The sequence below is a fragment of the Aedes albopictus genome, chromosome 1 (genome assembly GCF_035046485.1).
Source record: "Aedes albopictus strain Foshan chromosome 1, AalbF5, whole genome shotgun sequence".
Lineage (NCBI taxonomy): Eukaryota > Metazoa > Arthropoda > Insecta > Diptera > Culicidae > Aedes > Aedes albopictus.
In genome coordinates this window covers 153108011-153131521 of record NC_085136.1, presented here as the reverse complement: position 1 = coordinate 153131521, position 23511 = coordinate 153108011, and the positions used below count along the sequence as shown (strand labels likewise).

The window sequence follows — 23511 nt, the reverse complement described above, 5'->3', positions numbered from 1 at the left end:
GGTACTTTCGGGCAAATAGTATTCTGGCAAATGGTACATTCTGGCAAATGGTTTTCTGGCGTTTGTCATTCTGGCGAATGGTTTTCTGGCGAACGGTTTTCTGGCAAATATCGCACAATCGAACGACAGTTGAGTCATTCTTTCCTAAGTACTTTCACTATTCTTATACATTGATTCTCGTAACTTTTTCTGCCTATATTACCTGCGCTTTCTGTTAGTGGTGGTGAGGTGTGTGAGGAGGGGGGGGGGGTCCAAAGGCCCTGAATCGACAGAAGCATGTTTGTTTACAAAATGTGAATCCGGCCTTTTCAATTGTTGGTCTTGAATTGAACCGTGCAAAAATCAAGCAAATTGGTTCATCTTAGTTGTTTCATGGTGTTTCAACGAACTAATATCCGTCTTGTTAAAATTAGTGAGCCGTATTATTTCCTACTCACGCGTACAAGTGATCAGCAGTGCCACAGAGAATGCTCTCAATAATACAACCCACTTTCATTCATAGATTTTTAATGCAGGTACCGCGTGAACCACCGACCGACCGTTGCCAGATGTGAATGATCGAAACCGTAAGTCACGCTTCTCAATGTTGTGGGTGGTGGCTGTGTACGAATCCTACCAAAGCTGGGCCTATTTGCGATCACTCTATAAATTACACGCTTCGGTTGGGCCAAAGCGAAGTCAATGGTAACCAGTACCCACATGGATAAGGGCGGGGTAATGGCAAAATACGATCCAGTTCTGTGCATGAATCCGCTGCATGTTTTGTTCTAATGGTTTTATTTCAGGAAACTAATAATTACAAGTCACCTCCGTTCGGAGCTCATTGCATGTTCTGTGGTGTTGTGTGAAGCCACTTTCAAAGTGGCGAATGGTATAAAGAATGAAGGTGTAAACATCAGAACGAGGTACACGAGCGCAGTGTTGTCGGAACGCCTCTGTGCCACTATTATGCGAGGCAAAGTGGTGCGATAAGATCGGAATTCATAACTCTGACCCGTGCGAATTCCGGCTAATGGTATGAACCTGACATTGGAACTGAAAGATGAGGTCTACCGGTTAATTTGGATGGAATGTAATTTCTATCCTGGCAGTACGCCGCGCCGCAAGCATCCATCTGGATTTAAATTTGCCTAATGGGAAGTTAATAGTTGTCATATTTCATTCTGCGATCCTGTGCAGTTCCTTATGTTTGTTTCTGTGTAGAAAATTCTATCTGGTTTGACACTAAACGAAAATGCTATGAACATATTGCTTTAGTAGCTATTGCTTTTTACGAACAATTATAAAACGTTTAGTTTTCAAATAAAGAAACTATTCTGAATTTAATATCACAAATCGTTAGTCTTAGTACCAGGAAGTATGCTTACCGTTTTCTCACTGTACTACTGAACGTTGAAATGAAGCATAATTAAAATTACTTTTATGGATTAGACATCTCCTAATGGGATCTGTGAAATTGAATTACATTGATTTCTTCGAAAGGTGTTGTTGTTTAAAACCTCAAACGAACCGTTAAATTGCCGCTGATATCGTTGATTAACGATCGCATTCCAGCGTTAATAGAACTGCAAATCATCAAACCCATTGCTTGGAAGTCCACCGGAGGAACTCATCACGATCGGTCGAATTGGAATTTCTATCCTTTGTCCACAGTTTCACGAAAGGCTATATACCTACCCAACAACCCACAGCCAACAATATTCAAACCACGCAAAGGTGGAAGCACGCCAATCTCGCGAGCGAATTCTTGCTGAGGGCAATGTCGACCGACCGAGAATCGGTTCGGCGATGCGTCAAGAAAACGGCATTGAACGGCCTTGGAAGGCCGTGAAATTAACTGCGCTCTTCTTTTCTGCGATTCGCTCGGTTAAACGTGCATCAGCTGCTGCTCCGGTTGGGTTGATTTGGTTAGGCAAAGGAGCGAAGGTAGGCAAAGGCAGGGCAGTGTAGTGCAGTGCAGGCAGGGCATTGGCTGGCCACCGGCTGTTGATGATGCCCGCGGATCACATTCGTGTCAGTTCAGTACCTACACCGTTCTGTGTTCCGAATGCCCACATGCGATTTTGTGTTTCGTTTATTTTATTGCCTGTCACTTTGTCAGAGTTCAAGCAGAGATCTTCCTCTGCTTATTCGTTTATGTACTGTGAGGTGGTTGGCAACAGAGTTGTAATGACTGAAGTCAACGGCGAGGCAGATGTTACAAAGATGCAATTGCCTTTATGGCTCGATGTTGGTACACAGATCACATTTTAACCTTAAAGTTGTACATATGGTAGGCTCAGTGTACCAGTTATGGCTATAGTACCTCAAATTCGCCATAGTTGATTTCCAACCTTTAAAGACACAAATCAACAAGAAAAAAATCGTGAACAACAGATCACGATCACAAAAGATGATTGCAATCATTCAAACTGCACAATTTGCTCAAATTATGGTATAAATAAATCATTTTCCTTAACTTTTCGGCCTCCTTGCACCCTATTTCGCCATAGTGTACCAGTTATGGCAACTCCCATAAGGAATGCATGTAAATAGTGCGAAGTGGAACCCAAATTAACAAATGTATCCATAACTGGTACAGGGTTCCTATCATTGGCACACGCCGTAATAAATACTAAAAGTAGTTTTGGCTACGTTTTTATATTTTTCCTGTAAAGTATGAAAACTAATCAATCATTTGACTTATTGTTTACATTCGTCGGTCTTCTTCTTATTTTTGTAGAAATAGTTTTTCTTAGGTGGTGCGATAACTGGTACAGGCACCCTAGTCTTGTTTCCCACAGTATGACGTAACAACGAATACATAAGCGTTTAAATAAATATTTATGCAATCAAGCATTTAGAGTAAACAAGGTATTGTTTTCATCGTTGCAATTGAATTGAAATAAGCGTAAATAGAACTAGAGGACAATAGTCATACAAATATTGTGCCATGGATATCTTGACATCTTACCAAGACAAATCTGCCGTGTACCTTTTTTGGGCATCCAAAATGCATTGAAATTTCACTAAAGTAGTGATGGAGATTATATCTTGTTACCTTGTTGGCTACAAAGCAACTGACACATTCTACGGGCCCCGTATCATCAATACTCAATTTTCAAAGTTGAGATTTGGCATATTTCACATTTTTATAACATTCTACACTACTCTTGTCGTCCAAAAATGTATTCTACATGATATTAATGTGACAATACATATTTATTGAACGACGGTTAAGATTAACAATCAAATCGTGATTTTAAGGCATTTAGACACACTATTCATCAAAGCTGCCGTATTTTAAACACCAACGCACTGATTTTTTAAAAATCTTCCATGATTAACAGATGAATGTATGTAGATTGTTTAGCATACAAAGAATTTTAATTGTAATACTTTACAACTATGAGGTATGGTTGGACAAAGTATAGGTTTTTAAAGCGTTGTAACGTCACGGAAAATCAACCTTTATAAAATTTATTCAAATTCGGAACAAGTTTCAAATTTGAAATTTTGTATGGTCTTTGTACTCTAGAATATCTTTCAAATGAGATTAAAACAAAGGAAATCGGTTCACTGACGCCTGAGTTTCACCTGGTTGAAGTTTGCGTTGAAACGTCACGAAAAAAAGGTCTGCGGAAAAGACAAAATTTCTCAGGCTTTGGCGACTTCTGCAGGTAGTCAGGTAGACAAAGGTAGTTCTATATTCCAAACCAATTTCTTTCTCGTTGTGTATGAGCCCTTTTTCAAGGTATCATTCATAAATTGCGTACCACTAAGTCCCTTTCATTAACTACGAAGACTCTTGAGACCCGGGGGATTTGATGTTTGGCCAACATCTACGCTCTGTTGAAATTCCAAAAATGGTTTAAATTGTAATTGTACTGCGATGTTGTAAAAATGCCACTGAAACCGATCATTTATATGATATCAGAGCCAAATAGACGAAACACTGACAAAATTACCGTCTCGTACATCTCAGGGTATTGATAACTTGTTAGGTTGGTCAAAGACTTACAGTTGATGGATAGTATGGTTTAAAGTTTCACAAAAAAAGCGGCGCTAGAGAACTTACAAATTTCAAATTCCATGTATCTCAGGACCCCGATTACTTGGTAAGACGGTTTCTTCCGCAAAATTTGGTGAGTCAAGAACTTGCAGTGGATTTACCATTTGATGCGAGATTTCGCCAATAGAAGACGCTAGTTTCCATTTTGCAAAAGCTGGCAAATGATTAGAATTTCTCAAAAAGTATTCTAAAAACTTTTTTTACTTTGGACATATTGTATTCGAATCAAATGGTAATTAAAGACCAACATATTACTCATAAATGTTCAAAAATTGATTTGATTTGTTTCACTTGGTCCCAAGATACAAAAGTTAATAAAACGACAGCCAAAAAGATGTATTCTGCTTGAAGTACTCCATCTTCGTGTAGAGCTAACCAATCATGTCCAAATTTGTAGCATTTACAGATAACAAGATGAGGAACTATCAGACAAAGTTTGAAAATTTTGAAAGTTACGGCTTGTTGAATGTTTCCAAGATAATTAATAAAATTGGTTGCTTTTGTAAATTTGCAACGCCAAGGTGCGGCAGAAATCAAAACCAAACGGCTATTAAACGGAAAGTTCTTGATCTACCAAACAACTCTACCGAAGCAACAATATTTCTAATTATTCAGGATCCTGAGATAAACGAAACTAAAAATGTGCATACAGTCAGGTTTTTTTACGCGGGGGATACGTACCACGTGAAAAAAAAACTCAGTTTAAAATCCAAAAAACCGCGACTTTTTCTCACCATTTCTCGACGTTTCGTGCAAAAATAAGACGATGAATTTTTTTTTGTATGGAGTTTTCATTTACGCGGCCGCGTAAATGAAAACCGCGTAAAAAAACCTGACTGTACCTTCTACCACCTCCTAGTGGAAGGATTTGAAATTATACGGCCCATCAATATAAAGTTCTTGACCAGCCAAACAACTTTGTCGAGGACACCAACTGTCTAAATAATAAGGATCTTGAAATACAGGGAAGACTGAGGAGACTTGATCCCTGGGGAGGCTTGTTCTCCCATGTTTTCTTGGAATCAAAAACAGTTTTCTTTTAACATATATTTTTTCCAAAACTACGTCTGGACAAAAGATTATGTTTTTGCTACAAGTGATTTAAATTGTGCATTTCATTATTTTTTTAACGACTGACAGTTTGTTTTCAGTCCTTCAGAAATCTTTTAAAAAATTCCAAAAAGTCTCAATAACTTTGTGAAAAATGAACCAAATCGTGTCAAAACTCCACAACACATAGTTGAAATAAAGTACCGTAATCCGGGGTATCATTGATCAGCGGGGTAACATTGATCGGCTTGACCCACCTTAGGAAATGTTCAAACAAACATTTTACATTGAATCAGTTTCTGCTATCGAATGGCATATCGTAAACTGCTATCATTTAGCTATTAAATGACATGCAATTCATGAACATTGAATTTCATAAACATTGAAATAAATCAATTTTTCCATAACTGTGTTTCGTAACGCAATGAGGTACATTGTCAAACATTAATGCTTGGCGTGAATACTAGATTCAATATGAGTTTCGAAATCACTGTATAGCTTCAATATGATATCCTAGAGTTGGATTCAATAACTGAAGCTTTTATGAAAATGCTACTTTTCAATCAAATATACGATTTATTAAAAGTAGGCTATCAATTCCTTAAGCCATTGCCTACCTTTAGGCGTTATTTGCGGTTTGGAGGATTTTAATCCTAAAATAACTCAAAAAGTACATAACTTGTAAGAATTTGGACAACATATTCGAATTCAGCGACCCTGAATTTAGTAAGTAAGGGTATTTTCAACACAAAAGAACATTGTTCTCTTAGGCCAAATCAACAAAATCAAAAATTAGACTAAAAAACCTATTTAAACATGTTTTAAAGTTTTACAATACTTTTTCGAGTAGCTTAACACATACTCAGAGGGCCAGTACTTGTTTTGAAAATATAAAACATGTAACGTTTGCTTTAACAAGAGAAAGATAGAAAATTCTGATCAATGTTACCCCGGATTACGGTACTATCAAACTTATTTATCCAACCAAGATTTTTATAAACATGTTTTAGGTAATTTAGCTGAGTATATACAATGTTGATATGGGGAGACTTGATCCTTCGAGGATTACACACGCATTATATGTATGAAAAATAAAATTCTATTTGGAACCCTCGATTTACTTGGAATTTTAGAATATTCAATGATAAAATGTGTCAGATATTTATTATTTTAATACACGTCATGAAAAGAGGGATCAAGTCTCCCCATTTTGAAAATACGGCGTATCCTTGAAAATTTAAGGAAATCGTTCAATTTGAAATACACGATATTCGTAGAAAATACAAGAAAACTTGAAAAGAAAATAAACAGGAAGCCTCTTAAGTTATTTTCCCTAAAAATTAACCATGTGCTTAAAAGGGGATCACGTGTCACCCATTTTTGTAGAATGCATCATAAGACATGTCCCAAATCACAGTTTTGAAAACTTCAGCAATACATTTAAGTCTTTCTGTTGTGTATAAACTTGCAATAGATGCTCACCTGTCATTCTGAACGAAAATCAGATCTAGTTTTAATTAAAGTTAGAGGCAAATCAAGAAAAAGGGATCAAGTCTACCCAGTCTCCCCTATGGAATGGAAATTATGTCACTGTTACGTCTGTCTTTGATATCACAAGAATCACCGACTCATATATCTCAGGACCCTGATTACTTAGAAAGTTATTTAACTTTTTAAGTATCTTCAGTTTAAAAGTCGTTTAGTTTAAGGTTGTACTTGCCTAGTGGTAGTTGAAATTTTGGAAAACCATGCACATTATATTTATTTTTAAAAGAAAAGTTGGAACTTTTTAAAAAGTGCCCAAAAATTTACAAATTTTGACTGCTAGTTTCTCAATTAGTCAAAACTTGTAGGAAACTTTTTGAGAAATCATTTGCAAACTATCACAAACTTTGAATTAGCATCGGCCAGTGGCAAAATCTCACGTCATATGGTAAATTAGCTGTAAGTCTTTGATTTATCAAACAACTTTTCCAAAGACACTAACTCTCTAAGTAATTAAGATTTTTTTTATGACTGTTAGGTCTATTTGTCTCTGAGATCACAGAAGTTGTTCTTAGGGTCCTAAGTGGTATGCAGATCCTCTGGAATGCTTTTGATTCAATAAATTCTCTCAAACAAATTAAAGCATTTTCACTTGAATAGATGACATTGCAAAGATTATTGAAGAAATTTTTATCTCGACGGTGTGATGAGTGATATGCTGAAAAATCTAAATATCTGGCGCTGTGAAGTAATGGATCTCAGCGCGCTAGTCTTCGGGAAAAAAACTAGAAGAATATGGGTGGTACTAAACCGAAGATGGGTGCCGGTGTCATTAACCTTTATGAAGGAATATTCATACTACTGATAGCAATAACTTGGCCCTCCGAGCCATTTATCACAAAACGGATTTTCAACAGCATAATGTTCCCCTTGAAGCAGTGAAGATAATGCAATAACATAATCACAAATTCGGCCAAATTTGGCTGATTATTCTGATTCTAAAATGATGCACATTTTCGTGACGTTACAACGCGAGCAGAACCCTGTTTGAAACTGAACGGGCGTTGTAACGTCACGAAATGTAAAAGTCGATTATCCAAAAACAAATCCAAAATTTATATGTTTTATTTCATTGAATTGAAGAACCAACCAATAAATTTCAATGGTAGAAAAAAAAATAGAATATCATAAAAATCCGAGCAGAGCTTCTAAGATGTTGGTAGCGCGGTTGAGAGGATCGGATTCTAGCGCGTTGTAACGTCACGCTACAAATACGCATTTGAAACACGTTTTTCTAATGCAAACTAAATGTTCAATAGGTCAAACATATCAGAAATTTTACAAGGAATCCGAATATGAAAAAATATTTTGAGTTTTACAATCGTTTTCATCAGTTACAGTGGAAAATCTGACTACGAATGCGTCAAAACGTTGTAACGTCACGGTAGAATGTGTCAACTATACTTCGGTGCCTAGCGTACAGTAGGTCTAGCTGGAAGCCTGGGATTCATTCCTAAGCAATCGATATCCACCACACATCACTGTGTACTTACCACCTTAAGTGGTAGCGACGGCATTCTATCATCTTAGTAAGGTCGGGTGACACTGACTTGAAATGGCGGATGGGCTAATGTTGGCGCTGTCTTCCATCCTATAAAACCATGGCGTGCCCTTAAAGTACGTTCCTGACCTGTACCATGCTTAGGCAACAAATTGATAGAAGTATGTTCAGATGAACACTAATGATTAGCGCTGATTCTACTCTGAGCTTGAGCTCAGTCCCCATAAAGGCCTATGCCAACCCTCGGGTGGCCTCCTTGCTTGCATAGATAACCACCAGGCAACTACTTCATTTTCAGCAAGGGATAGCGGCTCTAAAGGGGACCCAACAGCGGCGCCGATGGTAACCGTGAGTTAAACCTATCGTAAACGCTTAGATTAAGTTGACTAGGATAGGAAAGCTAGGAACACCGACTAGGCGACATGATAAGCAAAACTCCATAATAGGGTATTGGTTCCCTATTTTAAGCATGGGGCTCCCATTTTCATCCTACCAAAAACAAAGGATTGAAGCGCTGTTTGTTTTGTTTCCTATTTTTGTATTTTTTGTTAGAAGTGAGCACCCATGAAAACAAAAAGAACGGAGTCAATCGGTGCCGTAATCGCTTGTTTTCGAATAGGATGAATATGGGTGAGATTAATGATGGAACACATACCCTACATGTTTAGAGAATGAAATTTTCGTTTTAATTTGGTACTTTAGCCTTCAGTGTTTGTGGTCCGAATCCCATTTCGCTTATGGTAGCATTGCTCTACCGGGTCGAGAACTTGCAACAAAGTACAGACATCGCACTACTAGCGGACCCATATCGTATCGATCCCGACATCGGGAACTGGGTAGCGGATAAGGTCAAGCTCGTGCCGATTTGTAAAACCAGGTAGCCGATAGAGCAGTTCTCGTCTATGCTAGATTCGCTAAAGCGCACTAATGGGATCAAGTCTCGGGTTATCGATGGAGACTTCAACGGCTGGGCGATTGAGTGAGGTTGGCTGCTCGACTAACGCGAGTAGCTGAGCTTTACTTTAAGCTATGGCTAGACTGAACGTGGATGTCGAGAACATTGGCCCACAGTAGGAACGGTGCAGAGTTCACCATTGATGTGACCTAGTGGAGCCCGGATCTAAACCCTAGCCAAGACTGGAGGGTCGGCGATGAGTACACGAACAGTGACCATATGGTGGCGCTTCGATACAGAAAGATAGCACGGAGAAAGTCGACCATATCCGAAGGTCATTGACAGTCAATTGGAGATGGCTGACCTCGCGCTTCGGTAAGCCGGAAGTTGAGCCACAATGCAAAACCGTGGTTCAATAGATCTGACGTCACAATTCCAATAGGCGTCGAACTGATTATTAGTATGGGATCGAAGTTTGCGTTACCATACACACACTTATACACAGCTCCCTATCTATTACTTGATAGGGGATGTGGATAACATCGATCAAACAAACAACGAGTAAGCGATCCAGGAAAGCAATAGCCGCACAAGTGCGCAGTTGCAAAACCAGAACCATAATTTTCTCCACTCCGTGAGGAGAAAGGGGAGGTACGATGGGGTGACCAATTACCGGGCGGACCACCATTAAAACAACGAGAGCGTTTCTGAAGCAACACCCCGAACTGGCCATAGCCGAATCGGGCAAGGGGAACAGAACAGTAGAGATGAAGAAACGAAACGAATACGAGGGCAAAATGCAACGCATGATCGACGATATGTGTACGTGTCGTACCGAGAATCAACGGCAAGGTATCAGAGACGCATCAACAACGTCTCCAAACGCCCCAAATCACATTTTGGCTCGACAACTGTTCAACACAAAACACGCACAGGAATTTGTTCCACCACTGTGTTCTCTTATTGAATAATATGGATACGGCTCTTGAACGAATCGAATTGAAGTATTTAGAACGAAAATATACGTTTATGTCAGCAGATAGTTTCCACTCGGGCGTAGAAACATCTATGCGACATGTACGGATAGTAAAATTTGTAGATTTCAAGTCGGCTGCTAGTAAGGCCACTGAAACGGTCGACGTTTAGGAAATATAGGCCACGGATTGGCGAACTATCTGTCACTAGATATATACACTACACCCTAGTTTCGAAGAAATAGCAGAAAATAACCCGATCTGGCAATTTTGAACTGGTCGATATCTTCGCTGACATAAGGAATAGATAGAGAGCGGAACAGAAAGCTGCAATCTACAGTGCCAGAGATGGTTCATGAGAAAATACCGTTTATTATTTTAGATTTGATTTCTCGGAGGTAGGTATCAGCTCAGCATTTAGTAAGAAAATTGCATACTTTCAGGCGTTTTCATGGGTTTGCTAAGTTTTATACTTCAGTGCAGGTTTTGTTCTATATGTTGTTATTTACATTTTAATGATTTTCAGTCAAGTTTCAAGCTCGTTGACTGATAAAATCCATTGTCGTAGAGGGATTAGGCATTATGGACACCCTAAGCAAATGAGTGCGTGAGGCCTGTATAACAGAGTAAAACTTAACATTTTATCAGTTGACTTACAAGTTTAACTTGTTTCCTACGTCTTTCAATCATTTACAGCAAGTAGAATGTCTTTTTTGTGAAGAAATAATGAATTGTAAACCGTATGTTTTTCAGGGCTGTCAGGAAAGGTACGGGTTTTTTTTCGAAACTTTTGCAAATTACTATACATTACAAGATTAAACCTCGGCAAGCCTCATTGAATAAATGTACGACTCGTGCTAAAAAAATCAACCCGTTACATAATAACTTATGGTGCACCATTTGTTCAGTAATTCATATTAGTCCAGTTGAAATATATAAACGCAATTTTTTCTCAATATAGAGGGCTGCAAGAAGAAATTTACAGAAAAAGAACAACATGGTTTTGAAGGAAGTTTTTGAAGCAAATTCGATCGATCCCGATATTATGCCGGAAGTGGCTGTGGAAGCTAAGATATATAGCCAATTAATGTGTGATACCTTGAACAAACTATGGACAAAGCATAATCGTACAACGTCCTTGGTTTTGCGGTTCCATAGGGATTTGTTTTTAGATAAAACGTTCAAACTTCCATGAAACATCCTTGATTTGCTCCCTTCAATATCATTGGGTGGTTAAATTGGTCGTAAGTTGTATTCTTTTGAAAAATGCACACTTAAAAATTCTCAATTTTGATGGAGACGTAATGGAGGAAATTGACGTAATCGATCATGACACAAACAAACATATGATTTATTTTTACGTCTTTGAACACGTGAACACAAAAACTATCATCGTCAAACTCGTTTAGGATTTGTTTGACATACTTTTAAGCGTGCGCCAGCAACATTGGAACATTACACTTGTTTTTCAGTTTCATGTGCCAAAATTTTACATGATCCATAACGCAAACCAACTGTTGGGATCTAATTTCTGATATTTATTTCGTATTATTTCACTCACAAATTTTGTTATAATTCTCACACCCGAAATATTCAACCGTTCACTCCACTGTCCTATCCAAAAGTCCTCCTCTCCTGTCGCGCGTGGTGTCGCCTCTCCACACCGTCCCGGTTGTCGTCTTGCCGGTCTCCAATCTGTCAAAACAACAAGATGAGTCAATGTGATCAAGGTACGCATATTTCCTGATGCGTAATAATGTTCAATGCAGAACCCTACATCCCTACCTTTCTTTTAAATAAAAATAAACAACAAAACGGATTTAGTATGTGACGAAATCCTTCAGCCGTGCTGGTTCTGATCTAGTTCTTTTGGATCTTTCTTCGGTTGTTTGTTCATCCACCGCGTGCTCTGTTGATGTTGAATTACCTGCACCATCGTCTGTTCTTGCTTCCTCTACGCTTTCACCAGAATGTTTATCCGCCAAGCTACCACTTGCTGTACGTGGTATGGCTTTAAGATGTGCCGCACTTCTTCTAAATTTCTTTCCAGACGAAGATGAGCGGATAGTAACATCGGTTCCTCTCTTTTCAATTACTTCGTATTCTTCGGGGGCAAATTCAGTGCTCAACTTGTTATCCTTCTTGGTACGCTTAGCCAAAACGTGATCGCCTACTTCAATGTCGCTTGGGCGAGCCTTACGACGATGGTCTGCGTACACCCTTCCCTTTTCTTTCTGCGTCTTATCGTTATCTCTTACAGCTTCATCACAATCTAGAGTAGAGGGAATGCTGGGTAGTTTCGTACGTAAGCGTCGTCCTAACATAAGTTCCGCTGGTGCTCTCCCTGTTGTTGGATGTACTGCTGAATGATATGTTAGCAAGTATACCCGTAGTTCTTTTCGCCAGTTTTGGCCAAGTTCTTGTGCTATTCTGAGACGCTTCAAGATAGAACGATTTTGCCGTTCTACCTCTCCGTTCATTTGGGGCCAGTAGGGGATAGTACTATCCAAATGTATTCCTTGCTCTTCGCAAAACGATCGGAATTCTTCAGACGTGAATTGTGGCCCGTTATCCGCCCGGAGATAGTTAGGTATTCCATATCGAGAAAAGATAGTCAAAAGTTGCTCGATGGTAGAGGCAGCAGTTATTTCTTGCATTTCTACGACTTCTAAGTATCGGCTATAATAGTCAACACACACTAGGAGATTCTCACCATCTGGGAGAGGTCCTAGGAAGTCAATGGCAATCTGTTCCCAGGGCCGAGACGGAAACTCTTTCCTAACCATTGGCTCGGGTGGATTTGGTGCAGATACCAAAATACATCCCCGACAGGCTTTCACGAATTGTTCGATCTCGTAATCCATTTTGGGCCACCATACGTTGGTGCGCAAATGACCCTTCATCATTCTGATTCCAGGATGACCCTCGTGTGCTAGTAGTAAGACTCGTTGTCGTAGGCGTTTGGGCACAATTATGCGATCACCTCTCAGAAGTACGTTGCCGATGGCACATAGTTCTGTATAAATGACCTTGTAGCAAAGCGGTAGTTCGTCAGGTATACCAGTGTTTATCGCTTCAAGAACTTGTCTTGTATCATCATCTTGTCTGCTAGCATCAACGATTTCTTGCCACTTCAAGGCAACAGTGGTGGCTGCTGAAGCCGTTATCTCTCTAACGGTTAATTCCTCCGCTTCATCGAACGGTTTAGGAGCGAGTGTTGAAAGTCGTGAGAAAACGTCTGCAATATTGGATTGCCCAGGGATGTGAACCACTGTATACTGGAAACTTTGTAGGCGCAATACCCACCGCTCGATGCGCGCACAGGGACGAGATGCAGGAGTGAACAAGAAAGTGAGTGCCTTACAATCGGTGAGGAGTTTAAACTCTCTACCTATCAGGTAGATTTGGAACTTTTCTACGCTCCACACCAACGATAACGCCTCCTTTTCTGTTTGACAGTATCTTTTTTCGGTGTCGGTAAGTGACTTTGATGCATAACAAACAACCCTAGATTCTCCACGATTATTAGTTTGAATGAGAACGGCGCCCAGGGCAATCGGACTAGCATCCGCGAATACCGATGTTTCGTCATTAACGTTGAAAAATCCTAGGGAACTAACCTCTGTTATGGCTGTTTTTATGTTTTCAAAAGCCTTGTTTTCATCTTCACCCCACTGAAACTTGTTTCCTTTCTGAATGAGCTTCCTAAGTGGTTCATCAATTTCGGCCAGTTTTGGAATGAATTTACTCATATAGTTAGCCAAGCCTAAAAAGCTCCTAACCTCACTCTCATTTTGCGGATGACGGAAATTCTGAATCGCCGCTCGTTTGATCTCTGAAGGCATAATTCCTTGCGGTGAAATTTCATACCCCAGGAACTCAAACTCAGTTACGCGAATTTTACATTTGTCCCAGTTGAGTACAACTCCTTTTTCCTTAAACTTCTGCAGAACCTGTAACCGTATCAAGTGATATTTGATGAGTTAAAATTGGGAAAAATGTGGTATTTATATTGTGAATCGTTTATTTCTTTTAGCTGGACATCAATTTTGTGTATGTGTGTTATGTATTGACTTGCTCTCATACCTTATTTAATCGCTGATCGTGTTCTTCGATTGTACTACCCTCAACTCCGACATCGTCGAGGTACCAGTAGGTACCTTCACAATCTGCCAGGATTTCATCCATTGTCCGTTGGAAGATCTCGGGAGCGGATACTAATCCAAATGGAAGACGCTTGAATCTATAAAGCCCTCTGTGGGTGATGAAAGTGGTGATGTCTCTTGTTGCTTCGTCCAGTTCCAGCAGAAAAAATGCGTCCTTCACGTCCAATACGCTCCAAATTCTTCCTTTTCCAACGCGAGTGAGAACGTCCTCAATCACTGGCATTGGATGGCGGTCGCGAATGACCGCTTGGTTGACTCGTCGAAGATCTACACACAGCCTTATTGATCCATTAGCCTTATTAGCCACCACCAATGGTGACACCCACGTTGCTGGTCCTCTTTTCACCTCAATAATGTCTCGTTTAAGCAATTCGTCCAGCTTCTCAGAAACCGCATTTTCCAATGGAAGGGGAACGCGCCGCAAGGGCTGGAAAACCGGAGTTGCATCTGGATCCATTTGTACCCGAACTTGTACTCCTTGAATCTTTGGAAACGGCGTCATTTCCGAGTCTTCCGTAATTTCGTTGACTTCCATTCCGATCTTTAGAATGCCTAGATTCTTCGAGGTACTATCGCCTAACAAATTTCGTTGTCCGTCCTTAACCACGAAAAATGTACCTTCAACCAATCGCTTTCCAATCTCAATTGTTGCAACAAAGGTTCCCAGAATCAGAAGTGGCGCATTATTACCGTACGATTTGAGGATTTTATCGCTTCCTTTCTCGCATTTGGAGACGGTGATCTGGTGTGCCTTCATCATTTCCCAAGTGTCCGTAGTGATGATGTTCACGTCTGAGCCGGAATCAATAAACACTTCTGTTGCAACTCCACCAATCTTGCATTGAAACACATTAGTCGTGTTTCCCGTGTGAAACGTGTAATACACCTTCTTCTCAGCTTTCGTTGGTACTGCCCTTTTGACCTCATCAGCTGGTACGATCGGAGAGTTTTCATCGACATCTTCAATTGCTTGTACCTTTCTGGGAAACGAAGGATTCGTAGAGAAAGACTGGCGTTTTCTACAAACTTTCTCGAAGTGTCCAGTCTTATGACATCTACGGCATTGTTGACCTCTTGCTGGACACGTCGGTGCTTTCGACATATGACCAAGTTGTCCACAAGCGTAGCAAAAGGTGTCATCACGCTTGAATGCATTCTGGGGGGCGGATGCAAATCGTTTCACAATCCGACCTTGCTGACGTTCAGCTCTTGCTTTGTCCGCTTTAATCTTCCATACTTCCGTTTGTCCAGCCTGGGCAGTATTACTTTCTCCTTTCAGTTCTTTCTCTTGAAGTCGCACACTCTCAAATGATGCTCCAAGTTGTTCAATTTCTCCAAGAGTTAGGTCTTTTTCGAGTATTTTCCGGCGTAGTTCTTGTGAGTTGCACCCTTCAACAATCACATCGATAAGCATGATCTCCTCAAGAACATTCCGGACTTCTTTCTGATACTTCTCGAACCCACAATCCTTTATCTGTTGGCGTAGACGTAACACGTAATGAGAAAATCGTTCCTGGCTTCCTTGCTTCATATTTCTCAGTTTATGTCTCTCAAGAACGTCTTGGCTTCGTGGCTTAAAGAACGCATCTAGCCGCTCAATAGCCACATCGTACCAGCGTTTCTCAAGCATGATTAGAGGGAAATCCTCTGTACCTTCCAAGCTTTTGAAAACCTTTTGCAATTGCGGTCCTCCAAAGTGAAGCATTTTGGAACGCATAATCTTCTGATCGGTAATCTGATACGAGTCGAAATAGAACTCAAGGGAATCTTTCCACTCACGCCATTCCTTCGCCAGTTTGCTACTCTCAATTTGCTCGCATCGAAACATTGGTAATGGACGATTTTCATCCATCTGAAATAGCAGATAGAAAAATAATTCCATTCATAACTAACGAATGGTGATCATCAATTTCGAAAAGAAAGAATAAACAGAAACGTGTGTAGGTCATCTACAGTTTTTTTTTTATATTTATTTCTATTCATATATATAGATTCCCGCCTTCGGCTCGCGAAGGTTTTTTTTCTCTTTTAATTATCTTGAATTTGAAAGTTCAAAAAAAAAAGTATCGCTTTTCAAACATTCAACATCTTGTGTAAAACTGAAGGACAGCGTAGCTCCCTACTACAAATCGAAAATTGAATGCAAGTTTTTTTTTTAGGTGAAAAAAACATTATGCAACTTCCCAGCCACGATTTGCATCACCTTATCAAGCTCCCTGCATTAAAGAACAAAGCAGCTCCTTCATACAGTTTGCTATATTCTTACCAGCGCCCTGCTCTGAGCAGTTTTCTGCTACTTTTTTGACATTATTTCAGGCTCCCTGCTCTGAAAAAAATAAACACATAGTGGCTCCCTGCCACAATTAGCAATACCTTTGCCAAGCTCCGTACGCTGAAGCACTAAGTAGCTCCCTGCTACAGTAATTACTTCTTTCAGGCTCCCTGCACTGACGCACCACTCAGCTCCCTGCTACAGTGATAACTTCTTTCAGGCTCCCTGCACTGAAGCACACAGTAGCTCCCTGCCACAGTAATAACTTCTTTCAGGCTCCCTGCACTGAAGCACCGAGTAGCTCCCTGCTACTTTTCTCTCCAGACTACCTGAATAAAATACATCGTAGCTCCCTGCAACGATTTTCTAAAACTCCCACACATAGTAGCTCCCTGCTACGGTTTGGCATCTTCTTTCAGGCTCCCTGCTCTGAATTAGAATGTAGCTCCCCGCTACGATTTCTAACTGGTTCATGCTGCTACGTAGCAGTGCTACGATTCACACTCCATTTTGTTACCAATTCGACGATGTATCACAATGCAGCTGCTAAACCTCATAATCTCTTCATATATCAAACAATTCAATCCTCCCAATACAGCCCCCCTCATCACCGTCATTTATCATTAGCATTCAGTTTCGCCATTTTTCCATAATTTCAATACGCGGATTCATTTTCTCAAACCTTTCACAACCAGATCTTTTCCATTCCACTCTAACCAATAAAACAGCCATTTTGTTTTTCGCGCATCCGGGCTCGGGCTGAGAACCCGCACGAAGCACGCGGATTTGAAAATTTAATTTCAACAATTTAACAGCAAAAAATGCGTTCTGTACATTAAAATTTACCTTTCACAGTTGCTCCCGCTCGTCGCCAGTTGTTGGGATCTAATTTCTGATATTTATTTCGTATTATTTCACTCACAAATTTTGTTATAATTCTCACACCCGAAATATTCAACCGTTCACTCCACTGTCCTATCCAAAAGTCCTCCTCTCCTGTCGCGCGTGGTGTCGCCTCTCCACACCGTCCCGGTTGTCGTCTTGCCGGTCTCCAATCTGTCAAAACAACAAGATGAGTCAATGTGATCAAGGTACGCATATTTCCTGATGCGTAATAATGTTCAATGCAGAACCCTACACCAACCAGCCAATGTTTGTTTACAATAAAACGTCAAAGGCTGGCTTTGATTATCGATTTTTTTCCCGCGCTACGTTTTTTAAATATATTAAACAAGTTCATTATCTATTTGTACCAAGATTTGTGCAGTGGTTTAAGTGAACAAACATGCAAAAAGAGCGGCATGTAGTGTACATGCGTGGATATGCGGTTTGTACTGTTCCAGCGGGCAACGATAGGGAAGTGTGCTGTGCCCAAAAACAGGAAGAGAACTTTCGGCAAGAGATTTTGGCCTGGAAGAGTGCAAAACAGCATGTTGTAATAAGAAATGTATGCCCAAAGTAACGATAATTTAATAAAATATACTGAAATAAGATACCTGGTCTCTATTGTGTTTTATAAGAAGAAAAACCTGGGGTTGGAGTTCTGATAAACGAATGAGGTTATGTTACTGCCAAAAAGACACATGCAGTAAAATTACAAACAAGCTCGAAACCGCCTCTTGTAAAAGTAAGATCAAACTTAATTTTGTGTCATTTAACTCGCTGCTATATGTCGGAGTAAAATGACACAAAATTACATGACTTTTTCGAAGTGTGTGCAGTGAGTCAACCAAGCCAAAATATACAGCAGCCATGCGAAATGAAAATCAAACGGCAGAACTTGTACTCGCCACACAAGCGAAGCTCCACGAATCAGGACAAGCACATGCAGCTAATATTCTCAAAGAGCCTACGCAGACAACCCCCTCAAAGGCTCTAAGGATGCCACAATCGTATAGAAAAGCATTGTCGATGTGAGACTTTTAAAGTCACAGTATAAAACAATGGACTACCCGCTTTGCGCGCAGCCACAGTTGATCAGCAGGAGTAAATCAATTTAATTTTGTATGGCGAAATGCATCTAAACTTGAATAACTTAAAATACAAAGCTTTTCTCGAAAAAAATATTTGGTAGGCTTAAGGAGAAACTTCAGAGAATACAAACATGGCTGCCACAATGGCCGACTTGGTCCCCTACTCACGTTTTCAAGAGCACCAATCTTGAAAATTCGTAAACAAATGCTCTCGATTTATAAAAGCTCCCTTTTTTTGCAAGTGAGCAAAGCCAGGAAAAACAAGTGCGGCTTGGCTCGATGCTTTGTTCGTCCGATTTGTGCCTCTAAAGTTTGTATGAAAAATTGCAATGGGATTTCTTGATGTTTCACCTTAATAGTGGTCACCATTGTGCACAACCACTACCAAATATTTTTTCGAATAATGTGTTCCACTGTGAAGAATTTGCCTTTAGATGGTACTCGCCATACAAAATTTTTGCGATTCACTTTTAACGATTTTTCGCGCATAGAAGCTAGCGCCACATTGGTCGATGCGGAGAGTAGGAAAACAGCCGATGCAGTTAATTCATTCAATCGGAAGCCGTGGAGAGGCACGCAAATTCGTATCTATCGTACCACCATATAACAGAGGCGAAGAAGACTTGCTATCCCGAAGCGACTTTTATAACAGTCAGTGACACTTCGGCGCGAATCGTCGATTCATTTCATTCATTTATTTAGTTCACATCAAATTCATGATAATACTGAATCAACAATTTGCCGCCATAATACTCGATTTGCAGCTGCAGATCTCCATCCTCGGTCACGCCCAACACTCGCCAGATCACGCTCCACCTGGTGCTCTCTGCGCTCCACGCCTTCTTGTGCCAACCGGATCAGTTGCAAACACCAGCTTTGCAGGGTTGTTGTCCGGCATTCTTGCAACATGCCCTGCCCACCGTATCCTTCCGGCTTTGGCCACCTTCTGGATGCTGGGTTCGCCGTAAAGTGCAGCGAGCTCGTGGTTCATTCTTCTCCGCCACACACCGTTCTCCTGCACACCGCCGAAGATCGTCCTTAGCACCCGTCGCTCGAAAACTCCGAGTGCTTGCAGGTCCTCCTCGAGCATCGTCCATGTCTCGTGTCCGTAGAGAACCACCGGTCTTATTAACGTCTTGTACATGGTACATTTGGTGCGGGGGTGAATCTTTTTTGACCGCAGTTTCTTCTGGAGCCCATAGTAGGCACGACTTCCACTGATGATGCGCCTTCGTATTTCACGGCTCACGTTATTGTCAGCCGTTAGCAAGGAACCGAGGTAGACGAATTCTTCTACCACCTCGAAAGTATCCCCGTCTATCGTAACATTGCTGCCAAGGCTTGTCCTGTCTCGCTCAGTCCCACCTACCAGCATGTACTTTGTCTTAGCCGCATTCACCACCAGTCCGACCTTTGCTGCTTCACGTTTCAGGCGGGTGTACAGTTCTGCCACCGTTCCAAATGTTCTGGCAATAATATCCATGTCATCCGCAAAACAGACAAATTGGCTGGATTTCGTGAAGATCGTACCCCGGCTGTTGAGCCCGGCTCGTCGCATAACACCTTCCAGGGCGGTGTTGAATAGTAGGCAGGAAAGTCCATCACCTTGTCGTAGTCCCCGTCGAGATTCAAATGAACTGGATAGCTCACCCGAAATCCTTACGCTGTTCTGCACACCGTCCATCGTTGCTCTTATCAGTCTAGTCAGCTTCCCGGGAAAGCTGTTCTCGTCCATAATTTTCCATAGCTCTGTGCGGTCGATACTGTCGTATGCCGCTTTGAAGTCGATGAACAGGTGGTGCGTTGGGACCTGGTATTCACGGCATTTCTGGAGGATTTGCCGTACGGTGAAGATCTGGTCCGTTGTCGACCGGCCGTCGATGAAACCGGCTTGGTAACTTCCCACGAACTCATTTACTTTAGGTGAAAGACGACGGAAGATGATCTGGGATAGCACTTTGTAGGCGGCATTCAAAACGGTGATCGCTCGAAAATTCTCACACATTAACTTGTCGCCTTTCTTGTGGATGGGACAGATTATCCCTTCCTTCCACTCCTCCGGTAGCTGTTCGGTTTCCCAGATCTTGACTACTAACTGGTGCAGACAGGTGGCCAACTTTTCTGGGCCCATCTTGATGAGTTCTGCTGCTATACCGTCCTTACCAGCCGCTTTGTTGTTTTTGAGCTGGTGGATGGCATCTTTAACTTCCCTCAGCGTGGGAGTTGGTTCGTTCCCGTCCTCTGCTGCACCAACATAGTCATTTCCTCCGCTGCCTTGGTCCTCCGTGCCTACATTCTCTTCGCCATTCAGGTGCTCGTCGAAGTGCTGCTTCCACTTTTCGATCACCTCACGTTTGTCCGTCAGGAGGCTCCCTTCCTTATCCCTGCATATTTCGGCTTGCGGCACGTAGCCTTTGCGGGATGCGTTGAGCTTCTGGTAGAACTTGCGTGTTTCCTGTGAACGGCACAGCAATTCCATTGCCTCGCACTCCGCTTCTTCCAGGCGGCGCTTTTTCTCCCGGAAGAGACGGGTCTGCTGCTTCCGCTTCTGTCTGTATCGCTCCACATTCTGTCGGGTTCCATGCTGCAGCATTACCGCCCACGCTGCATCCTTCTCCTCCAGAACCGCTCTGCACTCCTCGTCGAACCAATCGTTTCGTCGACTCCGTTCTACGTACCCGATTGTGCTCTCGGCTGCGTTGTTGATGGCTGCTTTCACTGTACTCCAGCAGTCCTCTAGAGGGGCCACATCGAGCACACCCTCGTCCGGCAACGCTGCCTCGAGATTCTGCGCGTATGCGGTGGCGACATCCGGTTGCTTCAGTCGCTCTAGATCGTACCGGGGCGGCCGCCGGTAATGTACGTTGTTGATAACGGAGAGTTTTGGGCGCAGTTTAACCATCACCAGGTAGTGATCGGAGTCGATATTAGCGCCACGATAGGTCCTGACGTCGATAATGTCGGAGAAGTGCCGTCCATCAATCAGAACGTGGTCGATTTGCGATTCCGTTTGTTGTGGTGATCTCCAGGTGTAACGATACGGGAGGCTGTGCTGGAAGAAGGTGCTACGAATGGCCATGTTCTTGGAGGCGGCGAAATCGATGAGGCGTAGGCCATTTTCGTTCGTCAGCTGGTGGGCGCTGAACTTTCCAATCGTCGGTCTGAATTCCTCCTCCTGGCCTACCTGAGCGTTTAGATCCCCTATGATGATCTTGACGTCGTGGTTTGGGCAGCGGTCGTACTCGCGTTCGAGCTGCGCGTAAAATGCGTCTTTGTCATCATCAGTGCTTCCGGAGTGAGGGCTGTGCACGTTTATTATGCTAATGTTGAAGAATCGGCCCTTGATCCTCAACCTGCACATTCTTTCGTCGATCGGTCACCAACCGATCACGCGCCTTTGCATGTCGCCCATCACTATAAAAGCTGTTCCCAGCTCACGTGTGTTGCCGCAACTCTGGTAGATGGTATGATTACCTCTAAACGTTCGCACCATAGATCCTGTCCAACACACCTCCTGCAGCGCTACGATTCCGAACCCGCGGTCCTTCAGTATATCGGCGAGTATGCGGGTGCTCCCGATGAAGTTGAGAGATCTGCAGTTCCACGTACCGAGCTTCCAATCGCAAGTCCTTTTTCGTCGCTGTGGTCGTCGCCATTGGTATCGGTTCGCATTCTTCTCTTGTTGATTTTCCGGTGCTAGTCTTTTTTACGGCTGGCTCGCAGGGCCTGACACCAACCCACTAACCCAGGGAGCTGGGCTTACCTTCCCGGAAGCTACGGGTTCTGCATTGGCATTTCCTCCAACTACAGTGCTAAATAGCTAGGCTCGAGCGCCAGTCTTCGCCGGGGGTGGTGTTTTTAATGGGCGCCCAGGAGATAATATTTTACCTGAGCTTCCACCCCCGCGAATCGTCGATATCAATGAAGAATTTCTGGACAGCTTCAATGACGATGAACTTCTTAATATTGAATTATTAGTCAAATGGGGCATGGATGGTAGTTCGGGAAAGTCAGAAATTTGAAGACGAATACGGTACACACAAATGGAACGAAACCCTCGCAAAGGTGCTTTATTTGCTTGGCCAAGCCAACGGAAATGAACGGCATCGACAAGGTTCAGCAACTACTTACGTTTCTTCTCCTGACCGACTCGTACTAGGTGATATGCCGAACGGAATATCCGAATGGACTACCCGCTTGGCGCACACCCACAGTTGACCAGCAGGAGTACATCCATTTTATTTTGTATGGTGAAAAGCATCTAAACTTGAATTACTTGAAATAGAAAGCTTTTACTGAAAAAATTTTTGGTAGGCTTAATAGTTGTCACCATTGTGCACAACCACTACTAAATATTTTTTCGAATAATGTATTCCACTTCGATAAATTTGCCTTTAGATGTTATTCGCCATACAATATTTTTGCGATTTACTTTTAGCGATTTTTCGCGCAAAGAAGCTAGCGCCGCATTGGTCGATGCGGAGAGTAGGAAAACAGCCGATGTAATTCATTGCGGTACCGCGACCCTCGCGATCCAGCCAGCACTAATTATACCCTTTTAAGGGGCTCTCTGTTGTCCGATAAGATTCGATCTATGTCACGGTCATCGTGCCTCTGATGCGACCGGATGTCCTGCTTCGTCAATAGGACAACGGCCTGGCCGGTAATGCTACTCGCCACTTCCCCTGCTTCGCGTATGGTTGTCTTTGTTCCTAGTAATCTGGATGGTCTGCCTTTCGATGCACTACTCCTTCTTGGGAAACACACGTGGATTTAGCTGCCAATTCAAAGATGGCGGAGATTAGCTTGGTGAGAAATAGACAAAAGTCGTGGTTACTCAGCTGAGCTTCTGGTGGCCGGAGTGTTGCTTCTTTTGGCCCACTGATCAACACTTGCAAGACACTCGAGACGGGATGAGAACAGATAAGCTAATCCGGTGCGTTGCCCTCGATGGGATCTTTTGCCCACTCAAGATTTTCACTACCGAAAATTGATGACGGTGCACGACGCGGCTGGGTTTGCAAACGGACAGAGGACAATAATAATTGTTCAATTATTGAACCAACCGCCGTGCGATAGATTGC

The 23511-nt window shown here is 42.1% G+C and overlaps 2 protein-coding genes across 2 annotated transcripts in view; both read right to left on the bottom strand.

Annotated features, from left to right (window-relative positions):
- LOC115260965 (uncharacterized) overlaps positions 1–23511 on the bottom strand; it is a 111045-nt gene that overhangs the window by 17549 nt on the left and 69985 nt on the right. Inside the window, exon 2 of the mRNA XM_062845608.1 lies at positions 17301–17510. The gene's annotated coding sequence lies outside the window, so the exon portion shown is untranslated. The remainder of the gene's footprint in view (positions 1–17300; positions 17511–23511) is intronic.
- On the bottom strand, positions 265–17294 carry LOC134285216 (uncharacterized protein K02A2.6-like). The gene is made up of 2 exons (XM_062845607.1): positions 14103–17294; positions 265–13969 (listed from the first exon to the last, which is right to left on the bottom strand). The coding sequence occupies exons 1-2, from the start codon at positions 16062–16064 to the stop codon at positions 11837–11839; spliced, it is 4095 nt and encodes a 1364-aa protein (XP_062701591.1). The 5' UTR covers positions 16065–17294; the 3' UTR covers positions 265–11836.